Source organism: Macrobrachium rosenbergii, chromosome 16 (genome assembly GCF_040412425.1).
Source record: "Macrobrachium rosenbergii isolate ZJJX-2024 chromosome 16, ASM4041242v1, whole genome shotgun sequence".
Classification (NCBI taxonomy): domain Eukaryota; kingdom Metazoa; phylum Arthropoda; class Malacostraca; order Decapoda; family Palaemonidae; genus Macrobrachium; species Macrobrachium rosenbergii.
The window spans coordinates 30095518-30120031 of NC_089756.1; the positions used below are offsets into that span (position 1 = coordinate 30095518).

The 24514-nt window shown below is 42.1% G+C and overlaps 1 protein-coding gene across 2 annotated transcripts in view; it reads right to left on the minus strand.

Moving 5' to 3' along the window:
• Kdm3 (Lysine demethylase 3) overlaps positions 1-24514 on the minus strand; it is a 686187-nt gene that overhangs the window by 192924 nt on the left and 468749 nt on the right. For both annotated transcript variants that reach the window (XM_067118768.1, XM_067118767.1), the window contains exon 7: positions 21270-23520. In XM_067118768.1, the coding sequence (XP_066974869.1) occupies positions 21270-23520 (2251 nt within the window). The remainder of the gene's footprint in view (positions 1-21269; positions 23521-24514) is intronic.

Genomic DNA, 24514 nt, shown 5'->3' on the forward strand with positions numbered 1-24514 from the left:
GGCTACAGAGACTGTGAAAAGTATCTATGGCTTGCAGCATGCTACAGAGACCATGAAGAGCATCTGTGACTCGCAGCAGGCTACAGAGACCATGAAGAGCATCTGTGACTCACAGCAGGCTACAAGGACTATGAGGAGTATCTGGGACTCACAGCAGGCTACAGAGACCATGAAGAGTATCTGTGACTCACAGCAGGCTACAGAGACCATGAAGAGCATCTGTGACTCACAGCAGGCTACAGGGACTATGAGGAGTATCTGGGACTCACAGCAGGCTACAGAGACTATGAAGAGCAGCTGTGGCTCACAGCACGCTACAGAGACTATGAAGAGCAGCTGTGGCTCACAGCAAGTTACAGAGACTGTGACGAGCATCTGTGGCTCACAGCAGGCTACAGAGACTGTGAAGAGTATCTGTGGCTCACAGCAGGCTACAGAGACTGTGAAAAGTATCCATGGCTTGCAGCAGGCTACAGAGACCATGAAGAGCATCTGTGACTCACAGCAGGCTACAGAGACCATGAAGAGCATCTGTGGCTCACAGCAGGCTACAGAGACCATGAAGAGCATCTGTGACTCACAGCAGGCTACACAGATTATGAAGAGCATCTGTGGCTCACAGCAGGCTACAGACTATGAAGAATATAAGTGACTCACAGCAGGCTACAGAGACTACGAAGAATATAAATGACTCACAGCAGGCTACAGAGACTATGAAGAATATATATGTGACTCCTCTTCGAAAAGAGCTATCTTGTAGCATTAGCAATAAAGTACGAGCAGGAAACCAATCTTCTCATGAGCGCCCTCGTTTCTGGCCACTTTTCTCTCATGAGTTGCACGTGCACGACTCTAGCGCCCCCCACCCCTCCCCCGCCCCCACCTTATTTTTTTTTAATAAGAAAAGAAACATTGGAAAAGATGTACGCACGTATATGGGCAGCTTTAATATTTCGTCTGCTCCTTTATTTACATGTTTGCCAGTATTATTCTTCCTGCCTACTCATACTGATACATTTTTATCTGTTAATCTATTTATTAATTCATTTTTTTCTTTTTTAGTAAGTGGTATCTCTTCTGTCTGTGTTTCCCTTTACTTCCTCCTACCTTTTCCTAATGAACACCATTTTCTTTGGAAGCTTGAACTTCAAGTCAATGGCCTCTTTGGTGGGCTTGTTTCAAATGAATAGGTTTCATCTTCTGAATAATAATAATAATAATAATAATAATAATAATAATAATAATAATAATAATAATAATAATAATAATAATAATATAATAATAATAAGTCTCTAGTTTGAAAGAATACAACAAGCACATTCGAGCGCCCACAAACACACACACACACACACACACACGTGGATTAAGGTCAGCCACCATGAATGACTAACACGCAGCAGCGCATTTCACATGGACGGAAGAACTTGGAAGTACTGTTACGAAACGTCAGCCTCTTTCAAGAGGGAAAAGACATATCACCGTGAACGTCACACCACATGACAATATGTGTGTGTGTATGTGTGTATGTATATATATTATATATATATATATATATATATATATATATATATATATATATATATATATATATATATATATTTTTAGTTAGTTATAAATGATTTGTTTAACCAGACCTCTGAACTCTTTTAGGTTCTTCTCAGGGCTGGGAATATATATATATATATATATATATATATATATATATATATATATATATATATATATATATATATATAAAGTGTAGTGTTGGCAAAGTGCAATAACACTAAACATCTGTATTCAATGAAGTTGCCTTGCACTTATCTTGAAGTACAAAAGGGAATAAAAGTACTTTATAACTGACACAATTCACACGTCTCTCTCTCTCTGTCTCTCTCTCAATCCCTAGGAGCTTCGTAAGGACGGAATCAACGGCAGGTCTCGTCTCTAAATTCTCATGTAATGTTGGCAATCTGTTCTGGTTTTCCAGTCTGGTGATCCGAACTCTACCAACCACCACCACTTTCGTCGACTAATTCTGACCAGAGAGGAAAGTGGAGTCGGTTTCACAAAGGCCGACCGATCTAGAATTAGACGAGCCGAATTCTGAGACATTTCCCCTAAAGACCACCATTTCTAGGTGATCGTCTGTCACGGGAAAGTGATTATGTAAGAATGACTACAAAAATCATCACGTCGGGGATTTTTATTTGCCTTTGAGAGGCAACCAGGAGGAGGTCAATTTAAATGTAAAAAATTTGTAAACAACCATTGTAAAGCTTATTTTGGAAAATAAACATTTAAAAGAAAAAAAAAAAAACTTTAAGGTGAGTGTGTAGCGCAGAACATGTCTGGTCAACATGACCAGTTAAATTGCAATTCAGATACACACACACACACACACACACACACACACACACAAGCACACACACAAACGCACAAAAACACATACAACCAACAACCATCCGCACCACCATAAACACACGTGTATCCAAATTGCACGGGTTAAAGAATGCAACTGTCCTCATGAAACAAGCAATACATCTTAACTACAAGTCTTTGGTTCTTTGAAAATAGATGTTGCAAAGAATCCACTCAGAGGCTGCTGCTGGTGCTGCTGCTACCATGGGCACGGTGGCGTCACTGTCTCCGCAGAGATATTTGGCAGCTGTCCAGAGGACGCAGGTGCAAAGAAACAAAAATGGCAGCCCTGCAAACTTCGCCTTTTATACCTGGCGACCTCCTTCACCTTTGCTTCAGAGAATCTATCAGTCCAGTCAAGCACAGGAGAGGAAACGTGGCCTTTTTTCATCGCACAGCCACTGAAATGTTCTCACAACTGTGAGATGAAACCCTGATTCAGCTTCAGAGAACTAATTGATGCGACTTCAGAAAAGTAACTGAAGTCACCGAAGCTTCTCTTACGTGGCTGGAAAAATGAATAATTCACCGCGTTCATAAATAGGCACAACCATAAAGAATAAATCTTTTTTAAGCATCAGTTAAATCATTAGACTTGCCGTATCCAACATTCCTTTCTGAGAGAGAGAGAGAGAGAGAGAGAGAGAGAGAGAGAGAGAGAGAGAGAGAGAGAGAGAGAGAGAGATTTATATATATAATATATATATATATATATATATATATATATATATATATATATATATATATATATATATATATATATATATATATATATATATATATATATATTTATATTATCAGTCACTTCAAACAAATCCATTAATATATGATCAAATGGATTCCTGTGAGAGAGAGAGAGAGAGAGAGAGAGAGAGAGAGAGAGAGAGAGAGAGAGAGAGAGAGAGAGAGAGAGAGAATTTATATATATATATATATATATATATATATATATATATATATATATATATATATATATATATATTATCAGTCACTTCCTGCGAAACCATAAACATTTGACCAAACGGATCGAAGGTACAAAAGGAATTGCCTGAGCGACGGAGGGACGGACGGATGGACGGCCTCGGATCAGTGTCTCGACTTACACTGAATACTTGAAACGTCGATGAACTCTCCAAGGTCTTACCACGACATGCATGTGGTTCATTATTTATTATTACCGCACGGGGAAGATATTATTCGTGAGCACTCTTCGTTCGACGATCTTAATTCCAGGAGAGACTTTTAAAAACGCTTGGGTTAAATTAATTCCAGGAAAGACCTTTTTAAAAAAAGGCTCGGGTTAAGACAAGCGAAGGGCTACATTAACAATAACAGATAACAGATTTTTTTTTTTTTATCGAGATGCAAACAAAGAATGCTACAAAGAAATAGAGTACTGAAAGAAATACCAATACTCTATATGGAATAGAATTCCAGGAGACAGAACAAGAGAGTATTATGGGTACAAAAACTAGTCTGCAAATGCGCGCTATCTAATAAAGACAATCCGGCCCACCTATCTACAATCGCCATCTCGGACTCCTCCTCGCATTTTGCGACAGAAGAAATCAGAAGCGAAACAAGCAAACAAGCACCTCGAGACTGCAACAACAAAGTCGGACAGAGAGAGAGAGAGAGAGAGAGTGAGAGAGAGAGAGAGAGAGAGAGAGAGAGACGAATTGGCATCACATTCGCTGACATTTACGGCCAGTCGAGCGCCTTTCTTCTACTTTTTCTTCCTCTATTAATCACATTTACGCCATGATTTGCCAGGGGATGGGATGGGATGGGCAGAGACTGGGGTGAGGAAAGGGGGAATTGGAGAGGCGAAGCGAAGGGGGGGGAGATAAAAAGCCAAGCTAAGAATTTCATGACAACACACGACAGATGAGTGAGTGAGTGTCTGTGGAACGAATTGTTCGATTCCATTGGACTGTGTGTGTGTGTGTGTGTGTGTGTGTGTGTGTGTGTGTGTGTGTGTGTGTGTGTGTGTGTGTACATGCCTGCCAGTGATCACGGTTCAGAATACTGGGGATGGAAGAAGCTTGAATGATTGATTTGTATCATAAAGCCGCGTCACAGCACTTATATATAAAACTCCCAGTCGTGACGTTACGTTTTTAAGACCCCATTCAAGAGGCCACGTTCAAGAACTCTAACACATTTAGATACCCCATTCAAGAGGCCACGTTCAAGAACTCTAACACAAGTACATAAATAAAGAGGATATATATTACTACTGTAAAACCACGAAAAGAAATCTTAAGCACTCAGATACTCATTTCATAAGAAAAAACAAACTTCTATTCATTCCGAATGATGATTGGAAGATGTCACAATACGTAACTAAACACAGCACGCAACAGCAATCTCATGTGGAACATAAAGACGATGACCCACACTGCAAAAGTCTACCCATCAACCTTGGGTTGCTCAACCCTCGTGACCTTAGATGTTTGTCAGCATACTTACGCCCTTCTCCCTATTGTGGCAAAACACACGCTTTCTTACACTAACACAAAAGTTTAAAAGTTTAAAAAAAACACAACCCCGGCTACAGATCTAGCTTCCTGCTTTTCACAACAGTCAAAAGCATGAAAAGGAAGACACGAAACCAAACGCTGAAAAGAACACGGAAACGAGGCTTGAAGACAATGGAGAAAATCAGAAAATAGATGTTGCTGTGCAAAAACGCGAGACTACAGTAAAGCGCAAAGAGCGCATGCCCCGCCAATGCCAATGCCAACTCCCACGGGCGCTTGCTTCTCTCCTCCATCCATCAGATCCGGTTGCCTGTCGGGTTCCGTATGATCTCCTCTTCTTTGTCGAATGGGAGGGGATGACGAGGTGTCTCTTCTCGTCATATACAGCTAGACTGTCAGAGGAGGTCACTAGCGAACTGAGTTATCAGTTGACATTTCATTTCCTTAATGCTGAAATGACAAATAATAAATACTAATCCACATCCGGATCCATCTCCAAAACAACAATACAGGTCCTTGACCCATTAATACCCACTCGTCAAAAAAATGGATCACTGGAATCCACCAATAACGTTTTGAGGTGTCTTGTGGACAAGTAGACAGACAGACACAGAGGAACACGTAACGTAACCCACTCCTAACTGCGTTGCAGGAGGTAATTATCAGTTCTCAGAAAAGGATACGTACCATAAGCTGTACCTCAAACGTTGTTGCAATGTTTTTTTTTTTTTTTTTTTTTTTTAGAAATTCAGGACATTAACCTTACCAGGAAAAGCATCAAATAACTATTATGAGGAAAAGCCAACTCATCCTGAAAATTCGTGGACATGCATTCATGTTTGCAGGCTTCTAAGCATACCTCAACCTCAAGCGAACTGAATATAGAACTTAGGCCAAAGGCCAAGCAATTGTTAGGAGAGGGTGGATAGCAAGATGGACGTGGACTTGTGTAAACAATCAAACAGGACATACCAACCCCAATTAAAAAATATCATGAAACGTCAGGAACAGAGAATCGCCACATAACGCTGACTAACATGTCCCAAATTCACACTGAAGGTCAACGGAGGCACAGTGGAATTTGACAGAACAGGCCAGAAGGAAATGACGAAATAAAGTGCGTTAGCAAAATGGTCCCTTTCAGAAGGTCTGCTTTCCCTGCGACCCCTGTCAAGTTTGCAAGGTTTGTTTTTACCTGGGAAATGCCTTGTAATAAAAGGTTTCCTCTGCCCAGGCTGTTGCAAGTTAGAAATCACAATTTCTGAAAGTAAATTGAAGTTTATGCTTGGTATGTGGACCCTATCCTAAGTGTGCCTGCAATGAGGAAACCCCCTGTGAAGGGCTTGCCTGCTAAACGGTACTTGTCAAGAATGTGAATGCTCAGGCTCAGTTAAATGAGTGTTTGCGAGCTATAAGGAAGGACACTGACAAGGGCGTACTTGCCATGAGGGAAGGTCCTGTCGAGCCTGCCATGACTGCCATGAATGCCTTATCAAAGGCGTGCCTGCCAAGAGGGGCCAGACAAGGGTGTTCCTGGCATGAGGAAGACCAGTTTCCAAGATGAGCTCGCAGTGTGGAAGGCCCTGTCAGGGATGTGCCTAGCACGATGGAGGACTTTGCCAATGGTGTGCCTGCAGAAATCTCTGTCAAGGTCAAGCTTGTGTCTGCCATGTAAGATGACACTATTGGGGGAGTCTTTGCCAGGAGGGACGGCCCTGTACAGGGTGTGACTGCCATGCAGGTCATGTCAAGACTGTGTCTGCAATGCAAGATGGAAGGCCCTATCTAGGGATGTGACTGCCATGACAGAGGGCCCAGTCAAATGTTTTGCTTTCCCTATGAGACGGTCTATCAAGAGTGATCGTAATGTAAGGGAAGGCCCTTTCAGGGGGTGTACCTGCCTTCCATAAGTGCTTGTGCTCATCGTATAACCTGATCAGTGGAGGATTAGGGTAAATACAATGGCACCTAGACATAAAATGTGCCTACTTGACTACTCTCAGCCTACTTAAGACGTTTATACCATGGATTTACAAGCACAGCTAATTATCTGAAACAAAAAGCTTGTTCTCCAGGATTCCAATATGCATCTCATTCAGTGCATTCATTGGCACTTTGTTCCAATATGCATTTCATTCAGTGCATTCACTGGCACTTTATTCCAATGCGCATTTCATTCAGTGCATTCATTGGCACTTTATTCCAATGCGCATTTCATTCAGTGCATTCATTGGCACTTTATTCCAATGCGCATTTCATTCAGTGCATTCATTGGCACTTTATCCGCGAACTGAACGGGCAAGAGAACATACCCTTTTTGAAATTTAATAATTAGCAACAGGTCCTTAAATTCCACCCTCCACCCTATACTTATTGAGAATCTGATTTTCTTCTTTCGGCTAACTGCCATTACGCCTCCAGAAGCTTGCAGACTCTCATTTTACACAAACATTATGAATGGAGATCCCCTCCGAAAGAAGGGGGAGAGAGGGAGGGAGGGGAGAGAGGGAGGGAACGCCCCCAAAAGCTTCCTCGACTGAGGCGTGCAGCAGATGAAGACACTTGCAGTCAGGAGAAGAGGAGCACCAAATGAGAGGTCAACTTGTCCTGTTCAGGACCTGAACTGAATTGAACTGAATACAGAATTTAGGCCAAAGGCAAAGCACTGAGACCTATGAGGTCTTTCATAGCTGAAAAGGAAATTGACAGTAAAAGGGTTGAAGGGCGTAACAGGAAGGAAAACCTCAAAGCAGTTGCACTATGAATCCATCGTTAGGAGAGGGTTGAGGAAAGTACGGTGGAAGAAAGGGAATATGAAAGGAGGTACAGTAAAAGGAACGATTTTCTGTCAGGCCTTGCCCTCCCCAAAAGCATCGGAGGAAAACCTGAACAACAACAACATCAACCCAACAACGTGCAATTGACTTGACACTTGAGCACAAGAGTAACCCTCCCAAGGGGACGCAGCCATAAATAATTCTATTGTAATCGCCTTTTCTCAGTTCCCTCTTTCTCCATTATCCCAAGGACAATCATCCTAAAAGAACACGGACAATCGTTATGGGCGGGGGAATGGGTGTAGGGGGGGAGGGGAAGGGAGGGCTGGGTTTAGAGCGAGGAGGAGTGCCATCCCTCCCCTGCTTCTACTGTCAGAAGAAAGGGAACAGTGCCAACGAAATAACTACAAAAAACCCACCCTCGCTTTATGATGGGAGGGGGCGAGATGAGGCTATGCCACTGGGGAGAGAGAGAGAGAGAGAGAGAGAGAGAGAGAGAGAGAGAGAGAGAGAGAGAGAGAGAGAGAGAGAGAGAGAGCAGCTCTGGGGCCATTATTATGCAAATTGTGGTCGTATCCTATCCCTGTAACAAAGGGGAGGCAGCGATGCCAAGTTCTGATACCACTTCGCTCCGAGTATATATATATATATATTTCTCACTCGGGGAACCCGTCTGTACGTAGTGTATTCATCACTTTCAGCGGTTGTTTAAGGAAGGAAAAACATTGGCGATACGACGTAAAAACACAAAGACAAAAGAAAACCACAACAAAGGTAAATAAAAGTCCTTTTTATATAAACTTTAGACGATCTCCACGACTTAATATCCTTCACGCGACTGAATAAAGTTGAACCGAGACGCTTGGAGAACTCCCATTATTATGCTGCTCTACACGACGAGAGCGCTACCTAAGGCTAACTCTTTCATCTGATGTCATTACTCTATCAACCACGACAAGTGGCTGCAATTTGATGAGTTCAGACGGCTGCATATGGCTCAAAAGAGGCAGCAGGCCACTTGTTTCACTCTGCAAGCGCGCAATGGGCTGGAACAGAGAGAGAGAGAGAGAGGCACTTCTGAATTTTCCTCAAGAACGAAACAAGGCGAGTCGAAGCACGAGGACATTGTATTTATTACGTTCCTTTAACAGGCCCTTTCATAACATATTATATTCATTTAATGGAATCCAGGCCAGAATTCATGCCATAAATAAATACTGCGACTGTACATACAAAACTTCAAACTGAATGTCATAGACTTAGACAGGCAGCCGCGGAAGAATGGGGGAGGAGAGAGAGAGGAGAGAGAGAGAGAGAGAGAGAGAGAGAGAGAGAGAGAGAGAGAGAGAGGAACAGGATGAGGGTTAGCAGGAGAGGATTCAGAAGTAAACGCCCTTTCAACCCTTGACTCATTTGTTTGTTCTGGAAGACGTGCTTTTTCTCTCTCTTGTCTTCTGCCCATATTCCCCCCCCCCCCCGTTTTTTTCTCGTGTATTTTTTTTAAGTGTCATTCCAGGACTTTACATAGTGGTGATAACACAGGCAGTTGAGACTGATGAAACTTTTCGTACCAAGAGACAAACATCACAGATTTAAAGCAACGGACGCAATATAATATATACTGTGTGTGTGTATATATATTATATATGTTTATAATTTATATATCTACACATACACAAACACACACATATATATATACAGTATTATTCAAAGAGGGCATGGTAAATGGCTCTTGAGAGTAATATTTTGTACATAGCTGCCATCACATTCGTTAAGGCTGAAATCCCAGATGACCTTGTTCAGTTCTCGTCATCCTAATTCACACCTGAATATTCATCACAAAAACATCACAGCCACAAAAGTACTAAACGACATTCAAGTGTTATTGAGGAGCGAAAACTTGATAAAAAAAAAAAAAATTCAATACAATGATTTTCGTGTGTATGTGGTTCACTTTACCAATGTAATGTGAATAGAATTATACAGATAATAAGTAACGTGGCAACATTTTCTTCTGAGAGACAGTCAAATCTACAAATAAACAAAGTGCCAACAAATACTTCTAACTCGGCAAACGTTACACAACCGCGCACCTTGGATACTCTCTCTCTCTCTCTCTCTCTCTCTCTCTCTCTCTCTCTCTCTCTCTCTCTGAGTAATGAAATTCTCCTCCTTGGGTATCTCCCACTAAAAAAAGATGTGTTCTACGGCTCGTAAAAAAAAACCACATTAAAATCTTTTGGGACAAAGTAACGCAACAATGAAAGAATGCAAGCATCCCTATTCCTTCGTAACAAATAAAAAAAAATAGATAGATAAATAAAATAAAAACCTTGAGTTCTCCGCGCCGCTATGTAACTAAACAGATAACCAAATAACTGAGGCAGGCATCCGTGTCAAAGTGCTAACAAGGCAGATGTATGCAATTTACTCAGCCTGAATAAATGTGGGGGAACACTTGCGGATTTCCCTAATCCCCAGTGCCGATATGTCAGCTGTGGTGGATTCCAGTTCTTTTCTTCAAGAATTTCTTCATTCATGAGCCACAGCAATAATAGCAATAATAATTCTCAGTTGCAAGTTCTTCCTTCAGAACCCAGAGATTAAATGTACCTAGCACTAAATAATAATAATAATAATAATAATAATAATAATAATAATAATAATAATAATATCAGTGGCAAGTTCTTCCTTCAGAACCCAGAGATTAAATGTACCTAGCACTAAATAACAACAACAACAACAATAATAATAATAATAATAATAATAATAATAATAATAATAATAATAATAAAATTTACTGCCTATTATTAGGGCTGGAGAGCGAGTTTTTAAAAGAGGCTTCCTCGAATTTAAAGAAAACTGATTCAAGACAACTTTTCTTTCGCGCAAAATTTTTCGGGGAAGAAAAAAAAAAGGAAGAAAAAAAAGGAAGGAAAAAAAAAGGAAGAAAAAAAAAGGAAGGAAAAAAAAGGAAGGAAAAAAAGGAAGGAAAAAAAGGAAGGAAAAAAAAGGAAGGAAAAAAAGGAAGGAAAAAAAAAGGAAGGAAAAAAAGGCAGGAAAAAAAAAAGGATGAAACAACAAACAAACAAACAAAAAAATGGCGCACCTACAACTGCACCGCCAATGAAAATTAATACATCGGTTTTATGAGATGACGTAAAACATTGACCTTTCACTGTCAGCGAGGAGAGAAGGCCTGACACCGAGAGAGAGAGAGAGAGAGAGAGAGAGAGAGAGAGAGAGAGAGAGAGAGAGAGAGAGAGAGAGAGAGAGAGGGATCGGAGGGGCAATGGTGTCCTCAATATTCAGCTGATGTCACCAACCCCAAAATGGAGCCGCCGCCGCCGCCGTCGTCGTCCTCTCTGCCTCTCTTCCTCTTTCGCTTATCCATTTAATCTTCCCATCTTCCACCAACTCGTACCTTCCTTCCATTCTCCTCCCCGTCCATGCAATGACCGCACTGACATCTCGTGTGATCAGAATGAAACAAGGACACAAACACACAAACACACATGATTATAGACATGAAAGCTGTCTGGGATTGGCAATTTTTTATATGGACGTAGATGTTACATCTTTATATAAAAAACAAATGGATTATACGACCCAAGTCCCATCTTCCACAGAACGTACTGAGCTGCATAACTTCTCCTAGAGAGAGAGAGAGAGAGAGAGAGAGAGAGAGAAGGGGAGACTTGTTTGCAAAACATAATGAGGGAATGGTTTTTTTTTTTTTATCGTAGGAACAAAGATCGATATAGCTTCGGTCGCCGTGCGTGTAACAACCTGACGACTGGTACGAAAGGACCGAAGAGAGAGAGAGAGAGAGAGAGAGAGAGAGAGAGAGAGAGAGAGAGAGAGAGAATATATCAGAGGCAGACATCAAATATCCTCAAGTAAATGTATATAATGCCTACAGAACGTACGAAAGGGCAGGCAAAATAGTTTTACTGGACGAAGGAAGAGGAGGTCGGGGTGGGACCAAAGGCAGTACTGGTGGAGAGGACCTGAGCGGACGAGACCAGAGGATCTTGTCTTGCATACAGATCGACCCCACCACAGCCTCCAGATAGCATCTTAATAGGCCGTATCGAAAGGGGAGGAGACCTGGGACGAAGAACAGAGGGATACAAAACCAGCTTAAAGCTCTTGTGTGTGTGTGTGTGTGTGTGTGTGCGTGTGTGTCTGTGCACCCATGTAAGTACCCAAAGACGACACGCACACGTCATATTTTTTCCCTGAGAAGTAAACTTCTGCCCTTTCACATTCCAGTTCTTGCGCGTATCTGTATGGAGGAATGTTCAAGGGTGGTGTTACTGCTGCAAGGAATGGCAGTGCTCACTTGGAGGAGGAATTTATTATCTCCGCGGTAAAAAGCTGCTCCTACGTTGACTGGTCTGGGTTGTGGTACCACCTTACCTTTGAATGTGACTGCATCAAGTTTTTTTATCATCGCGTCTCTCTCTCTCTCTCTCTCTTTACCTTTACTCTTTCCTGATGCTATCAGTGCAAGTCAAATGACGCTTTCACTCCAGTATGTGATTACAAAGAATGACTAAGTCCTTTACAATCCAATCACATTTCGATATAACGGCACCGACTAGAAACTGAACGCTATGCCTGGCCACACAATATACATTGCAGGTGCAAACATGGAAACTCGGTAAATGCATCAAGCCACCAGCCGGAAACCGGTCAGCCACCCAAACACAAACAAGAGAATCAAAGGACAGTGTGTGCGTGCAGACATTATTGCACACAGCTTTGAAGCTTGTATTTTTTTTTTTTTTTTTTTTTGCATTTATGAGTTTTTTTCGTGTGACGGGGCAATGGTAATACATAGGCGAGAATGAACTATATATATATATATATATATATATATATATATATATATATATATATATATATATATATATATATATATATATATACTATATATATATATATATATATATATATATATATATATATATATATATATATATATATATATATATATATATATGTGGCAGGAGTCAGAACAGAACTCGAAATGTACTACGAGAATTTACACTAAAGAAATGATTTGTGGATTCGTCTAGTACTGACACTGGTGGAGGACGACCTTGCTGGTACCGTTCGTATGGTACTGACACTGGTAGGGGATGACCTTGCTGGTGCCGTTCGTATGGTACTGACACTGGTAGGGGATGACCTTGCTGGTACCGTTCGTATGGTACTGACACTGGTAGGGGATGACCTTGCTGGTACCGTTCGTATGGTACTGCCACTGGTAGGGGATGACCTTGCTGGTACCGTTCGTATGGTACTAACACTGGTAGGGGATGACCTTGCTGGTACCGTTCGTATGGTACTGACACTGGTAGGGGATGACCTTGCTGGTACCGTTCGTATGGTACTAACACTGGTAGGGGATGACCTTGCTGGTACCGTTCGTATGGTACTGACACTGGTAGGGGATGACCTTGCTGGTACCGTTCGTATGGTACTAACACTGGTAGGGGATGACCTTGCTGGTACCGTTCGTATGGTACTAACACTGGTAGGGGATGACCTTGCTGGTACCGTTCGTATGGTACTGACACTGGTAGGGGATGACCTTGCTGGTACCGTTCGTATGGTAATGACACTGGTAGGGGATGACCTTGCTGGTACCGTTCGTATGGTACTAAAACTGGTAGGGGATGACCTTGCTGGTACCGTTCGTATGGTACTGACACTGGTAGGGGATGACCTTGCTGGTACCGTTCGTATGGTACTAAAACTGGTAGGGGATGACCTTGCTGGTACCGTTCGTATGGTACTGACACTGGTAGGGGATGACCTTGCTGGTACCGTTCGTATGGTACTAACACTGGTAGGGGATGACCTTGCTAGTACCGTTCGTATGGTACTGACACTGGTAGGATGGGGGTGACCTTCGAGAAGAAACACCGATAAGGATGTTAACTGTGGCACTTGAAACAATGCGTTATGATCTTTCACGAACAACAGGTGGCACTTTCTTAATGATTGCTGCTTTCGGCGTACAATCTTACGGTGACAGCATTACCATCCATGTGCAACGTGAAAAATTCTGTGTATAAATCATAATCAATATAATAATCCAAATGTACAGTGATAAACCAGACTAACGGAAAAGACAATTTAAGTAACATAGATCACTTATCGAGAGAGAGAGAGAGAGAGAGAGAGAGAGAGAGAGAGAGAGAGAGAGAGAGAGAGAGAGAGAGAGAGAGATACCCCTTTCGCTCCTTTTACTCTACCTCCTTTCATATTCTCTCTCTCCCATCTTACTTTCCACCCTCTCCTAAGAGTGATTTCATAGTGCAACTACTTTGAGGTTTTCCTCCCGTTACTCCTTTCAGACCTTTTAAGCCAACATCCGTTTCAGCCCTGAAAGACCTCGTAGGTCCCAGTGCTTGGCCTTTGGCCTAAATTCTATATTCAATTCATAGACAAAGTGGCGAGTCGAGAGGAAAGGGGAAAGCAGTGCACAGTGTTACAGATAATTCCCGGGTTCGACGACGCCGCCTTGCCCCGTGGGTCTCCTTTCTCCGATGAGCTCACTACAGGGGGGCTCCCAAAACTCTCTCCGGCAATGAATTGCCACCAGTTCCTGATACTTTGCAAGATTATGCTGAACTCTCCCTCTCATTATACCGCCACACAAGACTTCATACAAATCGTTCTTTAATGTGCTCATCAAGTGCGTTTTTGAGAATTCATGCGGCAAGCAGAAGCTGAGTCGTCACGTTACACCGAACATTAACAGGGTGCTTATGCATTATCTGTCGGACCTAACCCCCTTTTTGTACGTATATTATTCAAGTTGTCAATCACATCCAAATCTCGACTCAATCAATATGTGACTCTCCCAAGTTCATTTAACCATTATGTTTAAGAAGACCACGTTGATTGAAACATAAAGATTCATTATTGGTCAAGCGTGACGAAGTCACTGCTTAAAATCGTTATGAGTTTTGGTAGACACAGCAATTATCTTCAAGGCGATTTCCCTACAGCCTAGGTGGAACGGAATTCACGGGAATCTATCCGAATCCGTAGCTGCGGTCGTTTCGCCATAAGCAAAAATATTACCTAAAAGAGACCAAGGCCAAGTTGCTTAACCAGATGGATCTGGTTAAGCAGCATCCTCTCACTACGTACAGTGGTCCTCAACCTTTTTTTTTTTAGTGATGGCACCATAACTAATGTAATCATCATCACCGTAGCACCCCTTCTTCACCATCCCACCATATCGCATTAACTAACTTCTTATTGAATGAATAAAATTATTATCCATACTCAAACCAAAATCAGCACACCGTACGTGCAGAAATATACTGTACAAACAAAGAGCATATCAGAAGAATCAGATCAACATAATTAGATTAGACACACTGATAATAATTATATGAAGACTTCAGCAAACTTTATTTTTTTTTTTTTACAAATGTTCATTGAGATGGTCTAGCCAAGACAAAATTCATGACAATCTTGCGGCAACCCCAGGCATTGTCTGTGGCAGCCCAGGGTGCCACGGCACCCAGTTTGAGAATCACCGCTGATTGCAACATCACACACGACTTGATGCGAAGTGCTTTGCTAAGAAGTTCACAATATTGTGATTAACTGTTATGTAACCAAATTCCACAAGTATGTACTAAACTGTATTAAGATTTTTTATCTTTTGCATATGAATACAATTTACAATATCACTGTGGATTTTTATTACATATTAGGTTCTTTATACTATGACTATCACTTGCATGTTTTCAAGCTGGGAAAATGAGGTACGACCCAGCTTCGCTGCACAATGTCGCCTCACTGATTGATAAACTGTTATGTAATCACATTCCACAAGTGTGTACTAAACTGTATTAAGAGTATTTTATCTTTTGTATATGAATACAATTTACTATATCACTGTGGATTTTTATTACATACTAGGTTCTCTCTACTGTGACTATCACTTGCATGTTTTCAAGCTGGGAAAATGAGGTACGACCCAGCAGCAGTGCATAGCGTCACCTCACTGATTGGAGTGTCTGCGCTGTTGAAAGTCAGCTCAGTGGTCTGGTTAAACTACTTTAATAATAATAATAATAATAATAATAATAATAATAATAATAATAATAATAATAATAATAATAATAACAACAGACACGACATTTAGATGCCTTACGTCAGGGGGTGCCCAAATAAGCAAGCTCTTCAAACTCGGGTGTGACGCAGCCTTCCAGTCTTGGTCGAGGGTTTCCGTTCTCATGGAGAGACTTTCATGTGCACTTTCATTTACTTTAATTTTCTATTTGTGGGATACTGTTCCTTCTCGTGTAACGTGTCTGCCATCCAGGCATTATTTAATTCCCAAAAGTGGATCAAACGGAAGAGAGAAACTCAAGACATGTCAATAGATCGATCTACCTGCCTAAAAATCTACTGTAGCAAATCCAGTGAAGTGACTTCTTCAGAAGTGAACCTCCACCACCTTCCAAACTATCCTGCCCTGAGATGGAAGGCTTCAGTATCTGCAGAAACACAAAACTGAGAAAATGGTAGAGATTGCAGTTTTCCCTTGCCTTACTACTGATTTTGCAGACACTGCAAATGGGACCCCCTAAATACTCGTGGAAAGCATTGAAAAATCATTCTGAAACTGCAGTAACTTGTGTATTTTGTATTTCACGAGCCCAATAGGGGGCATATGTCAATTTCGAAAATTTTGCAGATACTGCAGTTTTCCATTTGAGGGCAGCACCAGTCGATGTAGAAGGGGGAAGGAAAGGGAAAGAAGTACAAGGTGGTCCCTCCCTGCCTCAAACTTTATTTGGTGAGCGAACTCACGATTATTCTTAGGCCGATTGTTGAGGAAACCGCGGCAGACGTTTTCCGGGAGAGTTGACTTACACGCGGAGTCATTACGACTCCAACCTCAAAACCACAAACTTCTAACCTAACCCACTTCACTTCCAAGTTAACAACCAACCCCCCACCCCCTTCCCTCAACCCTCCCCCTCCTCCTTAACTCACCACCACCACCACCACCTTCCCTGGCGTCCACCTCATGTCGACCATACCAATAATAAGACGAAGAACTTGAAGAAAAGCGTCGTTAAAAAAAAATCGACTTTTGAAAACTGGATGATCACTGTTAATGCAAAAGCAAACAACAACTTTGCTGGAACTTATACCCAGAAACTCTGTGCATTTTTGTATTATACTAAGTTTACAGATCCATTTCATCGTTGCAAAAACTGAAATGAAATGAAATACTACTTATCTCTAAGAAGTAACAGTAATTTTCAAAAAAAGCTTGAGTTGGTTGGAAACATTGGCCAGCCCTATGAGAGTTGATTATCAGCTCAGTGGTCTGGTTAAACTATTTTCATAATAAAATAATAGTTGAAAACATTGAGGGAGTCGAAACAAGCCCCTTTACTTCCCAAAACAAAACCGAGACAATGCACAATTAAATGACTCTCCTCTCTCGTATTTTCGCAGGCGAGCCTGCACGTTGAAAGGAAAATTTTTTATTTGCCATACGAAACAAGAAAGAAGAGCAGACAAGTAAAACTGTATTTTGTATTTCACTGTAGTTAAATTGACGGAGTAAATCTCCAGTAATGTTATTGTTAAAGCATTTATGGCCTGATCAATAAACTCCAGATGGATACATGATTACAATTCTCTCCCGAATAGCACTGACAGTGGTTTCACCCATAAAATCTCCGCGTCTTTAGTAAACGAAGTGCATAAACCGACTGCCTTTTGCTTCTAGATCAAGCTCTCCTCATACCAGCACGGGCTCCTGTTCGTACATGTATAAAAGATTACAAAGGGTTGGCAAAGAAAGTCAAGTCGCGTTCAATAAAAGACGCAGTATCTACTTGGCTGGTATGAAGGGTCGGTGAACTGTGCTTCCAGGCAATTGCTTTTGGTGCATCGCTCATCGGCGGACACAGCGGTACCCTTCGATATTATCATGCATTCTTTCCTCATTATTGCTCATGCCTTTCAAGCTTATTTTTCCCCTCATTCACGGAAGCTGTACCTTTGCCCTTTTAGTAATCTGATAACAGTATGAATACTGACATGCATATATACATACACACATGTATATATAAATATATATATAAATATATATAATATATATATATATATATATATATATATATATATATATATATATAGAGAGAGAGAGAGAGAGAGAGAGAGAGAGAGAGAGAGAGAGAGAGAGAGAGAGCACACACTCTGAATATATTGAATCTACTGTGTATATGTATATATATATATATATATATATATATATATATATATATATATATATATATATATATATATATATATATATATATATATATATATATATATATTGCGTGTGTGTGTGTGTGTGTGTCTGCAATGGCCACAATGACCTCTTGTCCTCTCTATTTCTTCGTGGTTAATTGGTTAACGTAACCTCATTCTGACATATCGGGTGCTGGTTCGAATCCTTGCCACGGGCGGCAGAATTTCTTCATTTGGATTTGGGTCCTTGTACGGGCAAGCGAACAAAATAGTATGAGGAAATCGAGAAGATGAGAGGTGACTGAAGCTATTACAAACAAACATGCGCGCGCCTGGATGAGGCCCATCAACAACAGCGACCCCGACCAGGGATTATGCAATATATATATATATATTTATATATTAAACTAAATCCAGCCTTTACCTGGCTTATAATCAAGATCTGAAATGCTGCCTTTTCCTGGCTTTTAATCAAGATCTGAAATGCTGCCTTTTCCTGGGTTTGAATCAAGATGTGAATTCCAGCCTTTTCCTGGGTTTGAATCAAGATGTGAAATGCAGCCTTTTCCTGGCTTTTAATCAAGATCTGAAATGCAGCCTTTTCCTGGCTTTTTAATCAAGATCTGAAATGCAGCCTTTTCCTGGCTTTTAATCGAGATCTGAAATGCAGCCTTTTCCTGGCTTTTAATCAAGATCTGAAATGCTGCCTTTTCCTGGCTTTTTAATCAAGATCTGAAATGCAGCCTTTTCATGGCTTTTTAATCAAGATCTGAAATGCAGCCTTTTCCTGGCTTTTAATCAAGATCTGAAATGCAGCCTTTTCCTGGCTTTTAATCAAGATCTGAAATGCTGCCTTTTCCTGGCTTTTTAATCAAGATCTGAAATGCAGCCTTTTCCTGGCTTTTTAATCAAGATCTGAAATGCTGCCTTTTCCTGGCTTTTTAATCAAGATCTGAAATGCAGCCTTTTCCTGGCTTTTTAATCAAGATCTGAAATGCAGCCTTTTCCTGGCTTTTAATCAAGATGTGAAATGCAGCCTTTTCCTGGCTTTTTAATCAAGATCTGAAATGCTGCCTTTTCCTGGCTTTTTAATCAAGATCTGAAATGCTGCCTTTTCCTGGCTTTTTAATCAAGATCTGAAATGCTGCCTTTTTCCTGGCTTTTTTAATCAAGATCTGAAATGCTGCCTTTTCCTGGCTTTTAATCAAGATGTGAAATGCAGCCTTTTCCTGGCTTTTTAATCAAGATCTGAAATGCAGCCTTTTCCTGGCTTTTTAATCAAGATGTGAAATGCAGCCTTTTCCTGGCTTTTAATCAAGATCTGAAATGCAGCCTTTTCCTGGCTTTTAATCAAGATCTGAAATGCAGCCTTTTCCTGGCTTTTAATCAAGATCTGAAATGCAGCCTTTTCCTGGCTTTTAATCAAGATGTGAAATGCTGCCTTTTCCTGGCTTTTAATCAAGATGTGAAATGCAGCCTTTTCCTGGCTTTTAATCAAGATCTGAAATGCAGCCTTTTCCTGGCTTTTTAATCAAGATGTGAAATGCAGCCTTTTCCTGGCTTTTTAATCAAGATCTGAAATGCAGCCTTTTCCTGGCTTTTTAATCAAGATGTGAAATGCAGCCTTTTCCTGGCTTTTTAATCAAGATCTGAAATGCAGCCTTTTCCTGGCTTTTTAATCAAGATCTGAAATGCTGCCTTTTCCTGGCTTTTTAATCAAGATCTGAAATGCTGCCTTTTCCTGGCTTTTTAATCAAGATCTGAAATGCAGCCTTTTCCTGGCTTTTTAATCAAGATCTGAAATGCAGCCTTTTCCTGGCTTTTAATCAAGATGTGAAATGCAGCCTTTTCCTGGCTTTTTAATCAAGATCTGAAATGCAGCCTTTTCCTGGCTTTTAATCAAGATGTGAAATGCAGCCTTTTCCTGGCTTTTAATCAAGATCTGAAATGCAGCCTTTTCCTGGCTTTTAATCAAGATCTCAAATGCAGCCTTTTCCTGGCTTTTAATCAAGATCTGAAATGCAGCCTTTTCCTGGCTTTTAATCAAGATCTGAAATGCTGCCTTTTCCTGGCTTTTAATCAAGATCTGAAATGCAGCCTTTTCCTGGCTTTTAATCAAGATCTGAAATGCAGCCTTTTCCTGGCTTTTAATCAAGATCTGAAATGCTGCCTTTTCCTGGCTTTTTAATCAAGATCTGAAATGCTGCCTTTTCCTGGCTTTTAATCAAGATGTGAAATGCAGCCTTTTCCTGGCTTTTAATCAAGATCTGAAATGCTGCCTTTTCCTGGCTTTTAATCAAGATGTGAAATGCAGCCTTTTCCTGGCTTTTAATCAAGATCTCAAATGCAGCCTTTTCCTGGCTTTTAATCAAGATCTGAAATGCAGCCTTTTCCTGGGTTTGAATCAAGATGTGAAATGCAGCCTTTTCCTGGGTTTGAATCAAGATGTGAAATGCAGCCTTTTTCTGGGTTTGAATCAAGATGTGAAATGCAGCCTTTTCCTGGCTTTTAATCAAGATCTGAAATGCAGCCTTTTCCTGGCTTTTAATCAAGATCTGAAATGCAGCCTTTTCCTGGCTTTTAATCAAGATCTGAAATGCAGCCTTTTCCTGGCTTTTAATCAAGATGTGAAATGCAGCCTTTTCCTGGCTTTTAATCAAGATGTGAAATGCAGCCTTTTCCTGGCTTTTAATCAAGATCTCAAATGCAGCCTTTTCCTGGCTTTTAATCAAGATCTGAAATGCAGCCTTTTCCTGGGTTTGAATCAAGATGTGAAATGCAGCCTTTTCCTGGCTTTAAATCAAGATGTGAAATGCAGCCTTTTCCTGGGTTTGAATCAAGATGTGAAATGCAGCCTTTTCCTGGGTTTGAATCAAGATGTGAATTGCAGCCTTTTTCTGGGTTTGAATCAAGATGTGAATTGCAGCCTTTTTCTGGGTTTGAATCAAGATGTGAAATGCAGCCTTTTTCTGGGTTTAAATCAAGATGTGAAATGCAGCCTTTTCCTGGGTTTTAATCAAGATAAGTTCTTTTCAATGAGGAATGAATTAATGACTTTAAATTATCAGGCGTCCTGACTTCTATGGTCATTGACGCCGATGTCAATTAAAGGAATACATAGTGCGGTATATTTTTATAATATAAAATTTGCACATTCGAAACTCTCTCTGTATTGTGCTTTCCGCCTGCCGTGTTAAGAGCGATCTCTGAATTGAAAATACGTGAAGATACTCAGTCACGAATTCATTGCAGAATTAAGGAAACGGTAAGTAGTTAGAATAGATTAGAGTGAAACAGCGTCGTCAGCACTCACCTGAATTACCGTCGTCTTCCTTCTGGCGATGCGACGAGGGCGGGTCTTTGGGCGTGCGATGAGACGACGGCGCTTCCTTTTTGTTTCGTTGTTGCTGAAGTTCCCCAGACGGCTGCGACGACGACAGCGGCGAGGACGCTACGGACGACGCCGACGAAGCTGACGACGAGGAAGATAGGGTGCGTTTCAACGGCTTCGCCTCTTTTAACTTCACCGGCGGAGACGGAACGGGGGTGCTTGCGCTCTCACGCTCGACAGAAGAAGGGCAGCTCTTCTCTTCTTTGAGCTGAGGCTGCTGCGACGGGCTCTCTTCCTTGGGCTCCTTCTTGCCGTGGTCTTCTTTCGCTGCTGCTGTTGCTGCTGTTGCTGCTGCTGCTGCTGACTTGAATCTCGACTCCTTTTTGAGGTGGTGTTGCTGCTCTAGGGGAGATGCTGAAGCTACGGCCGATGGCGTTGGTCCCTTGTCCTCTTTCTTAAGCTCGTGAACAGGTGGGTTCTCTTTATTCGCCTGCTGGAAGAACGCCTCTTTCCTCTTCGTCGGAAACGAAGCCCCTTTATTGCTATTATTATCCTTTTCAGACTCCGAGGACGACGACGAAGATGATGATGATGATGATGAAGATGAGGACGACGATGATGATGATGTCGCTGACGACGACTTCGACCGCTCGTGTTTCTGATACTCGGATGCGTCTCCTTCCTTCTCTTTCTTCCCGAGCGTCACTGACTCGTCAAGTTCCTTCTTGGCGGCTGCTGTCGCTGTTGTTGTTATTGCTGTCTTGGGAAACTCTGAAGCAGCAGCTTTTGCTGACTGCTGTTGTTCCTTTTCCGTGAGCGAGTCTGTCGCTGCGTTGCGAAGGGAAGGAGAGCTGGGACGGGCACTGTCCGAATCACGCTTCGTCGACTCCTTCTTGAACTCTTGAGGGAACTGGTCTTTATTGAAGGATCTCGTCAACAGGACCTTCGTCTGACGCGAAAGTTGTTCTTTGGCCTGTCGCGTCAAAATCTCCTTTGTCTGACGTGTGATCAGCTGCTTCTTTTGCCATGCGTTCTTCTCCTTCACTATCTCGATCTCGTCGTCTTCTGTGTCTTCTGTATCGTCTACGTCGGTGGAAGCGGCCGCGTTCTTTTTCGGCTTGACCACCACGGGCGCCTCCTTCAGCGACTCCCTCAGCTGGTTCTTGCTGTGGCGGGTGAGTAGTACTTTGACCTGGTGCGGCGTCTGCTGATCCCTAATCTTCCGGAGGTGATTTTCGGGATCTTTCTTGGCAGGAGGAGGGGCCTTTCGCTCCTTAAAATCGTCGTTGGTGTTGGTTTTGCTTTCAGGTTCCTTTTCGGGCGGCTTCTCCTTGATCTGTCTCAAGGGCTGCTCTTTTACCGGCTGCGGAAGATGCTGGTCTTTTGTAGCTGATGACGAGACCTCCTCTTTGGGAGGAGGTTTTTGTTGTGAGGCGGAGGAGGAGGAGGAGGAGGAGGAGGATGACGAGGACGACGAGGAGGAGGAGGAGGACGACGACGACGAGGACGACGACGACAAATGTTCGTCCTTGACTTTTTTATTTGGAGTTCGTTCTTCGTCGCCTTCAGGAGGTTTTCCCTTCACTTGACCCGAAGGGGCGTCTTTGATTATCTGCAGTAAGGGTGAAGACGAGGATTCCTTGCGTCGACAAGGCGGGGGATCCTTTTCGTCTCTGGTTTCTTCCGAGGACGAGGAGGAGGAGCTCGCCGACGACAAACAACTACTCGGCTGGTCCTTCGAAGGGCGGGGGGGGATGGGCGACGCCTTGCTGAGGACTTCCTTCTCGAAGATTTCCTCTTTTTCCTTCTCTTCTGTGGATGACGAAGTCGCGGTTTCTTTATGAGGTTTCAAGTGCTGGTGAAGATCGTCGCCAGAGGTCTTGGACTGAGAGAGGTGCTGCTTCTCCAGTCCCTTGGAGGGTTCCTCTTCCTGCGAGGACGACGACGAGGACGACGACGGTGAGGGTGAGGAGGAGTTGGAGGAGGACGAGGACGACGAGGAGGACGATGAAGAAAATGATGATGATTTCGATGACGACAACGATGAGGTGTTATTAGGAAGGGAATGGGTTGCAGTCGTGGGCGTGATACTATGAGTGATGACGGATGGTGAGTGGTGGGCGGTGTTGGGGGGGAGAGTGTGAGAGGCTGTGGGTGGAAGGTTGTTTGGCCGAGTTAGGGAGTTCTTGCGGCCGCGGGCTGGAACGACGCCGTCTCTTCGGATATGTCGCACCTGGAAAGACAAACGGGGAGAGTTATTAAAAAAATGAATAGATCACAGGACTTAGAATAATGATGCACAACAATAAGTTAGTTCACTGCAATAACATAATCCTTTTAGAAGTGAGATCTATTCCTTAATAATAATAATAATAATAATAATAATAATAATAATAATAATAATAATAATAATAACAATAATAATCCAATCAACTACCATTTCTTTTTTTCATTTCGACCAGCAACTTCTAATCAACCCTTGCAGGCAGGATCAGTTTCCATCCGCATCTCTCTCTCTCTCTCTCTCGCCAAACTGGTTGCTATGGCATTATAGGTGATGCAAACATCTCCCCCTTGCAACCAAAATGCTCCTCAGTGCCCACAATCCTCAAGTTCATCTCCAAACCCCAAAACTAGATGACTTCTAAAAGGATCTTTCAAGACGAAAACACGTCGTTTTACTTTTGCTATCGGGAAATATGGAATGGAGAGAGAGAGAAAAAAAAGAAAAAAAAAAACAAAGGAATGCAAAACTCGCCTAACAACAAAAAACAAGAGCCAAGAGAAGGAGAAGAGAGGTCGTCCGGAAAGGAGAGAACATTCCTGGGATTTTTCTCAAAGTCATTAACGCTCTGACGCAAGGAAGGAAGAAGGGGGATGGGATGATGGGAGGTTTCAGCATCCCATCTCTTCCCATCTCCCCCACCGCCCCCGCCCCCATCCCGACCATCACATCACTCGCTATCACCTCAAACAATCATCATCCAGGAATGCTAACACGCAGAATTACACATCCGCTCACTACCTGGAATAATTAATTGGCTTCCATCATCCATATGAGAGAGAGAGAGAGAGAGAGAGAGAGAGAGAGAGAGAGAGAGAGAGAGAGAGAGAGAGAGAGAGAGTATTTACAGTTCTAATACATTGAGTACTGAAGGCCTTTGGAAGAGGAAAGAGAGAGGACAAAAGCGAGGAGTGAGGACTGGAAGAGGGAGGGGAGGGAGGGA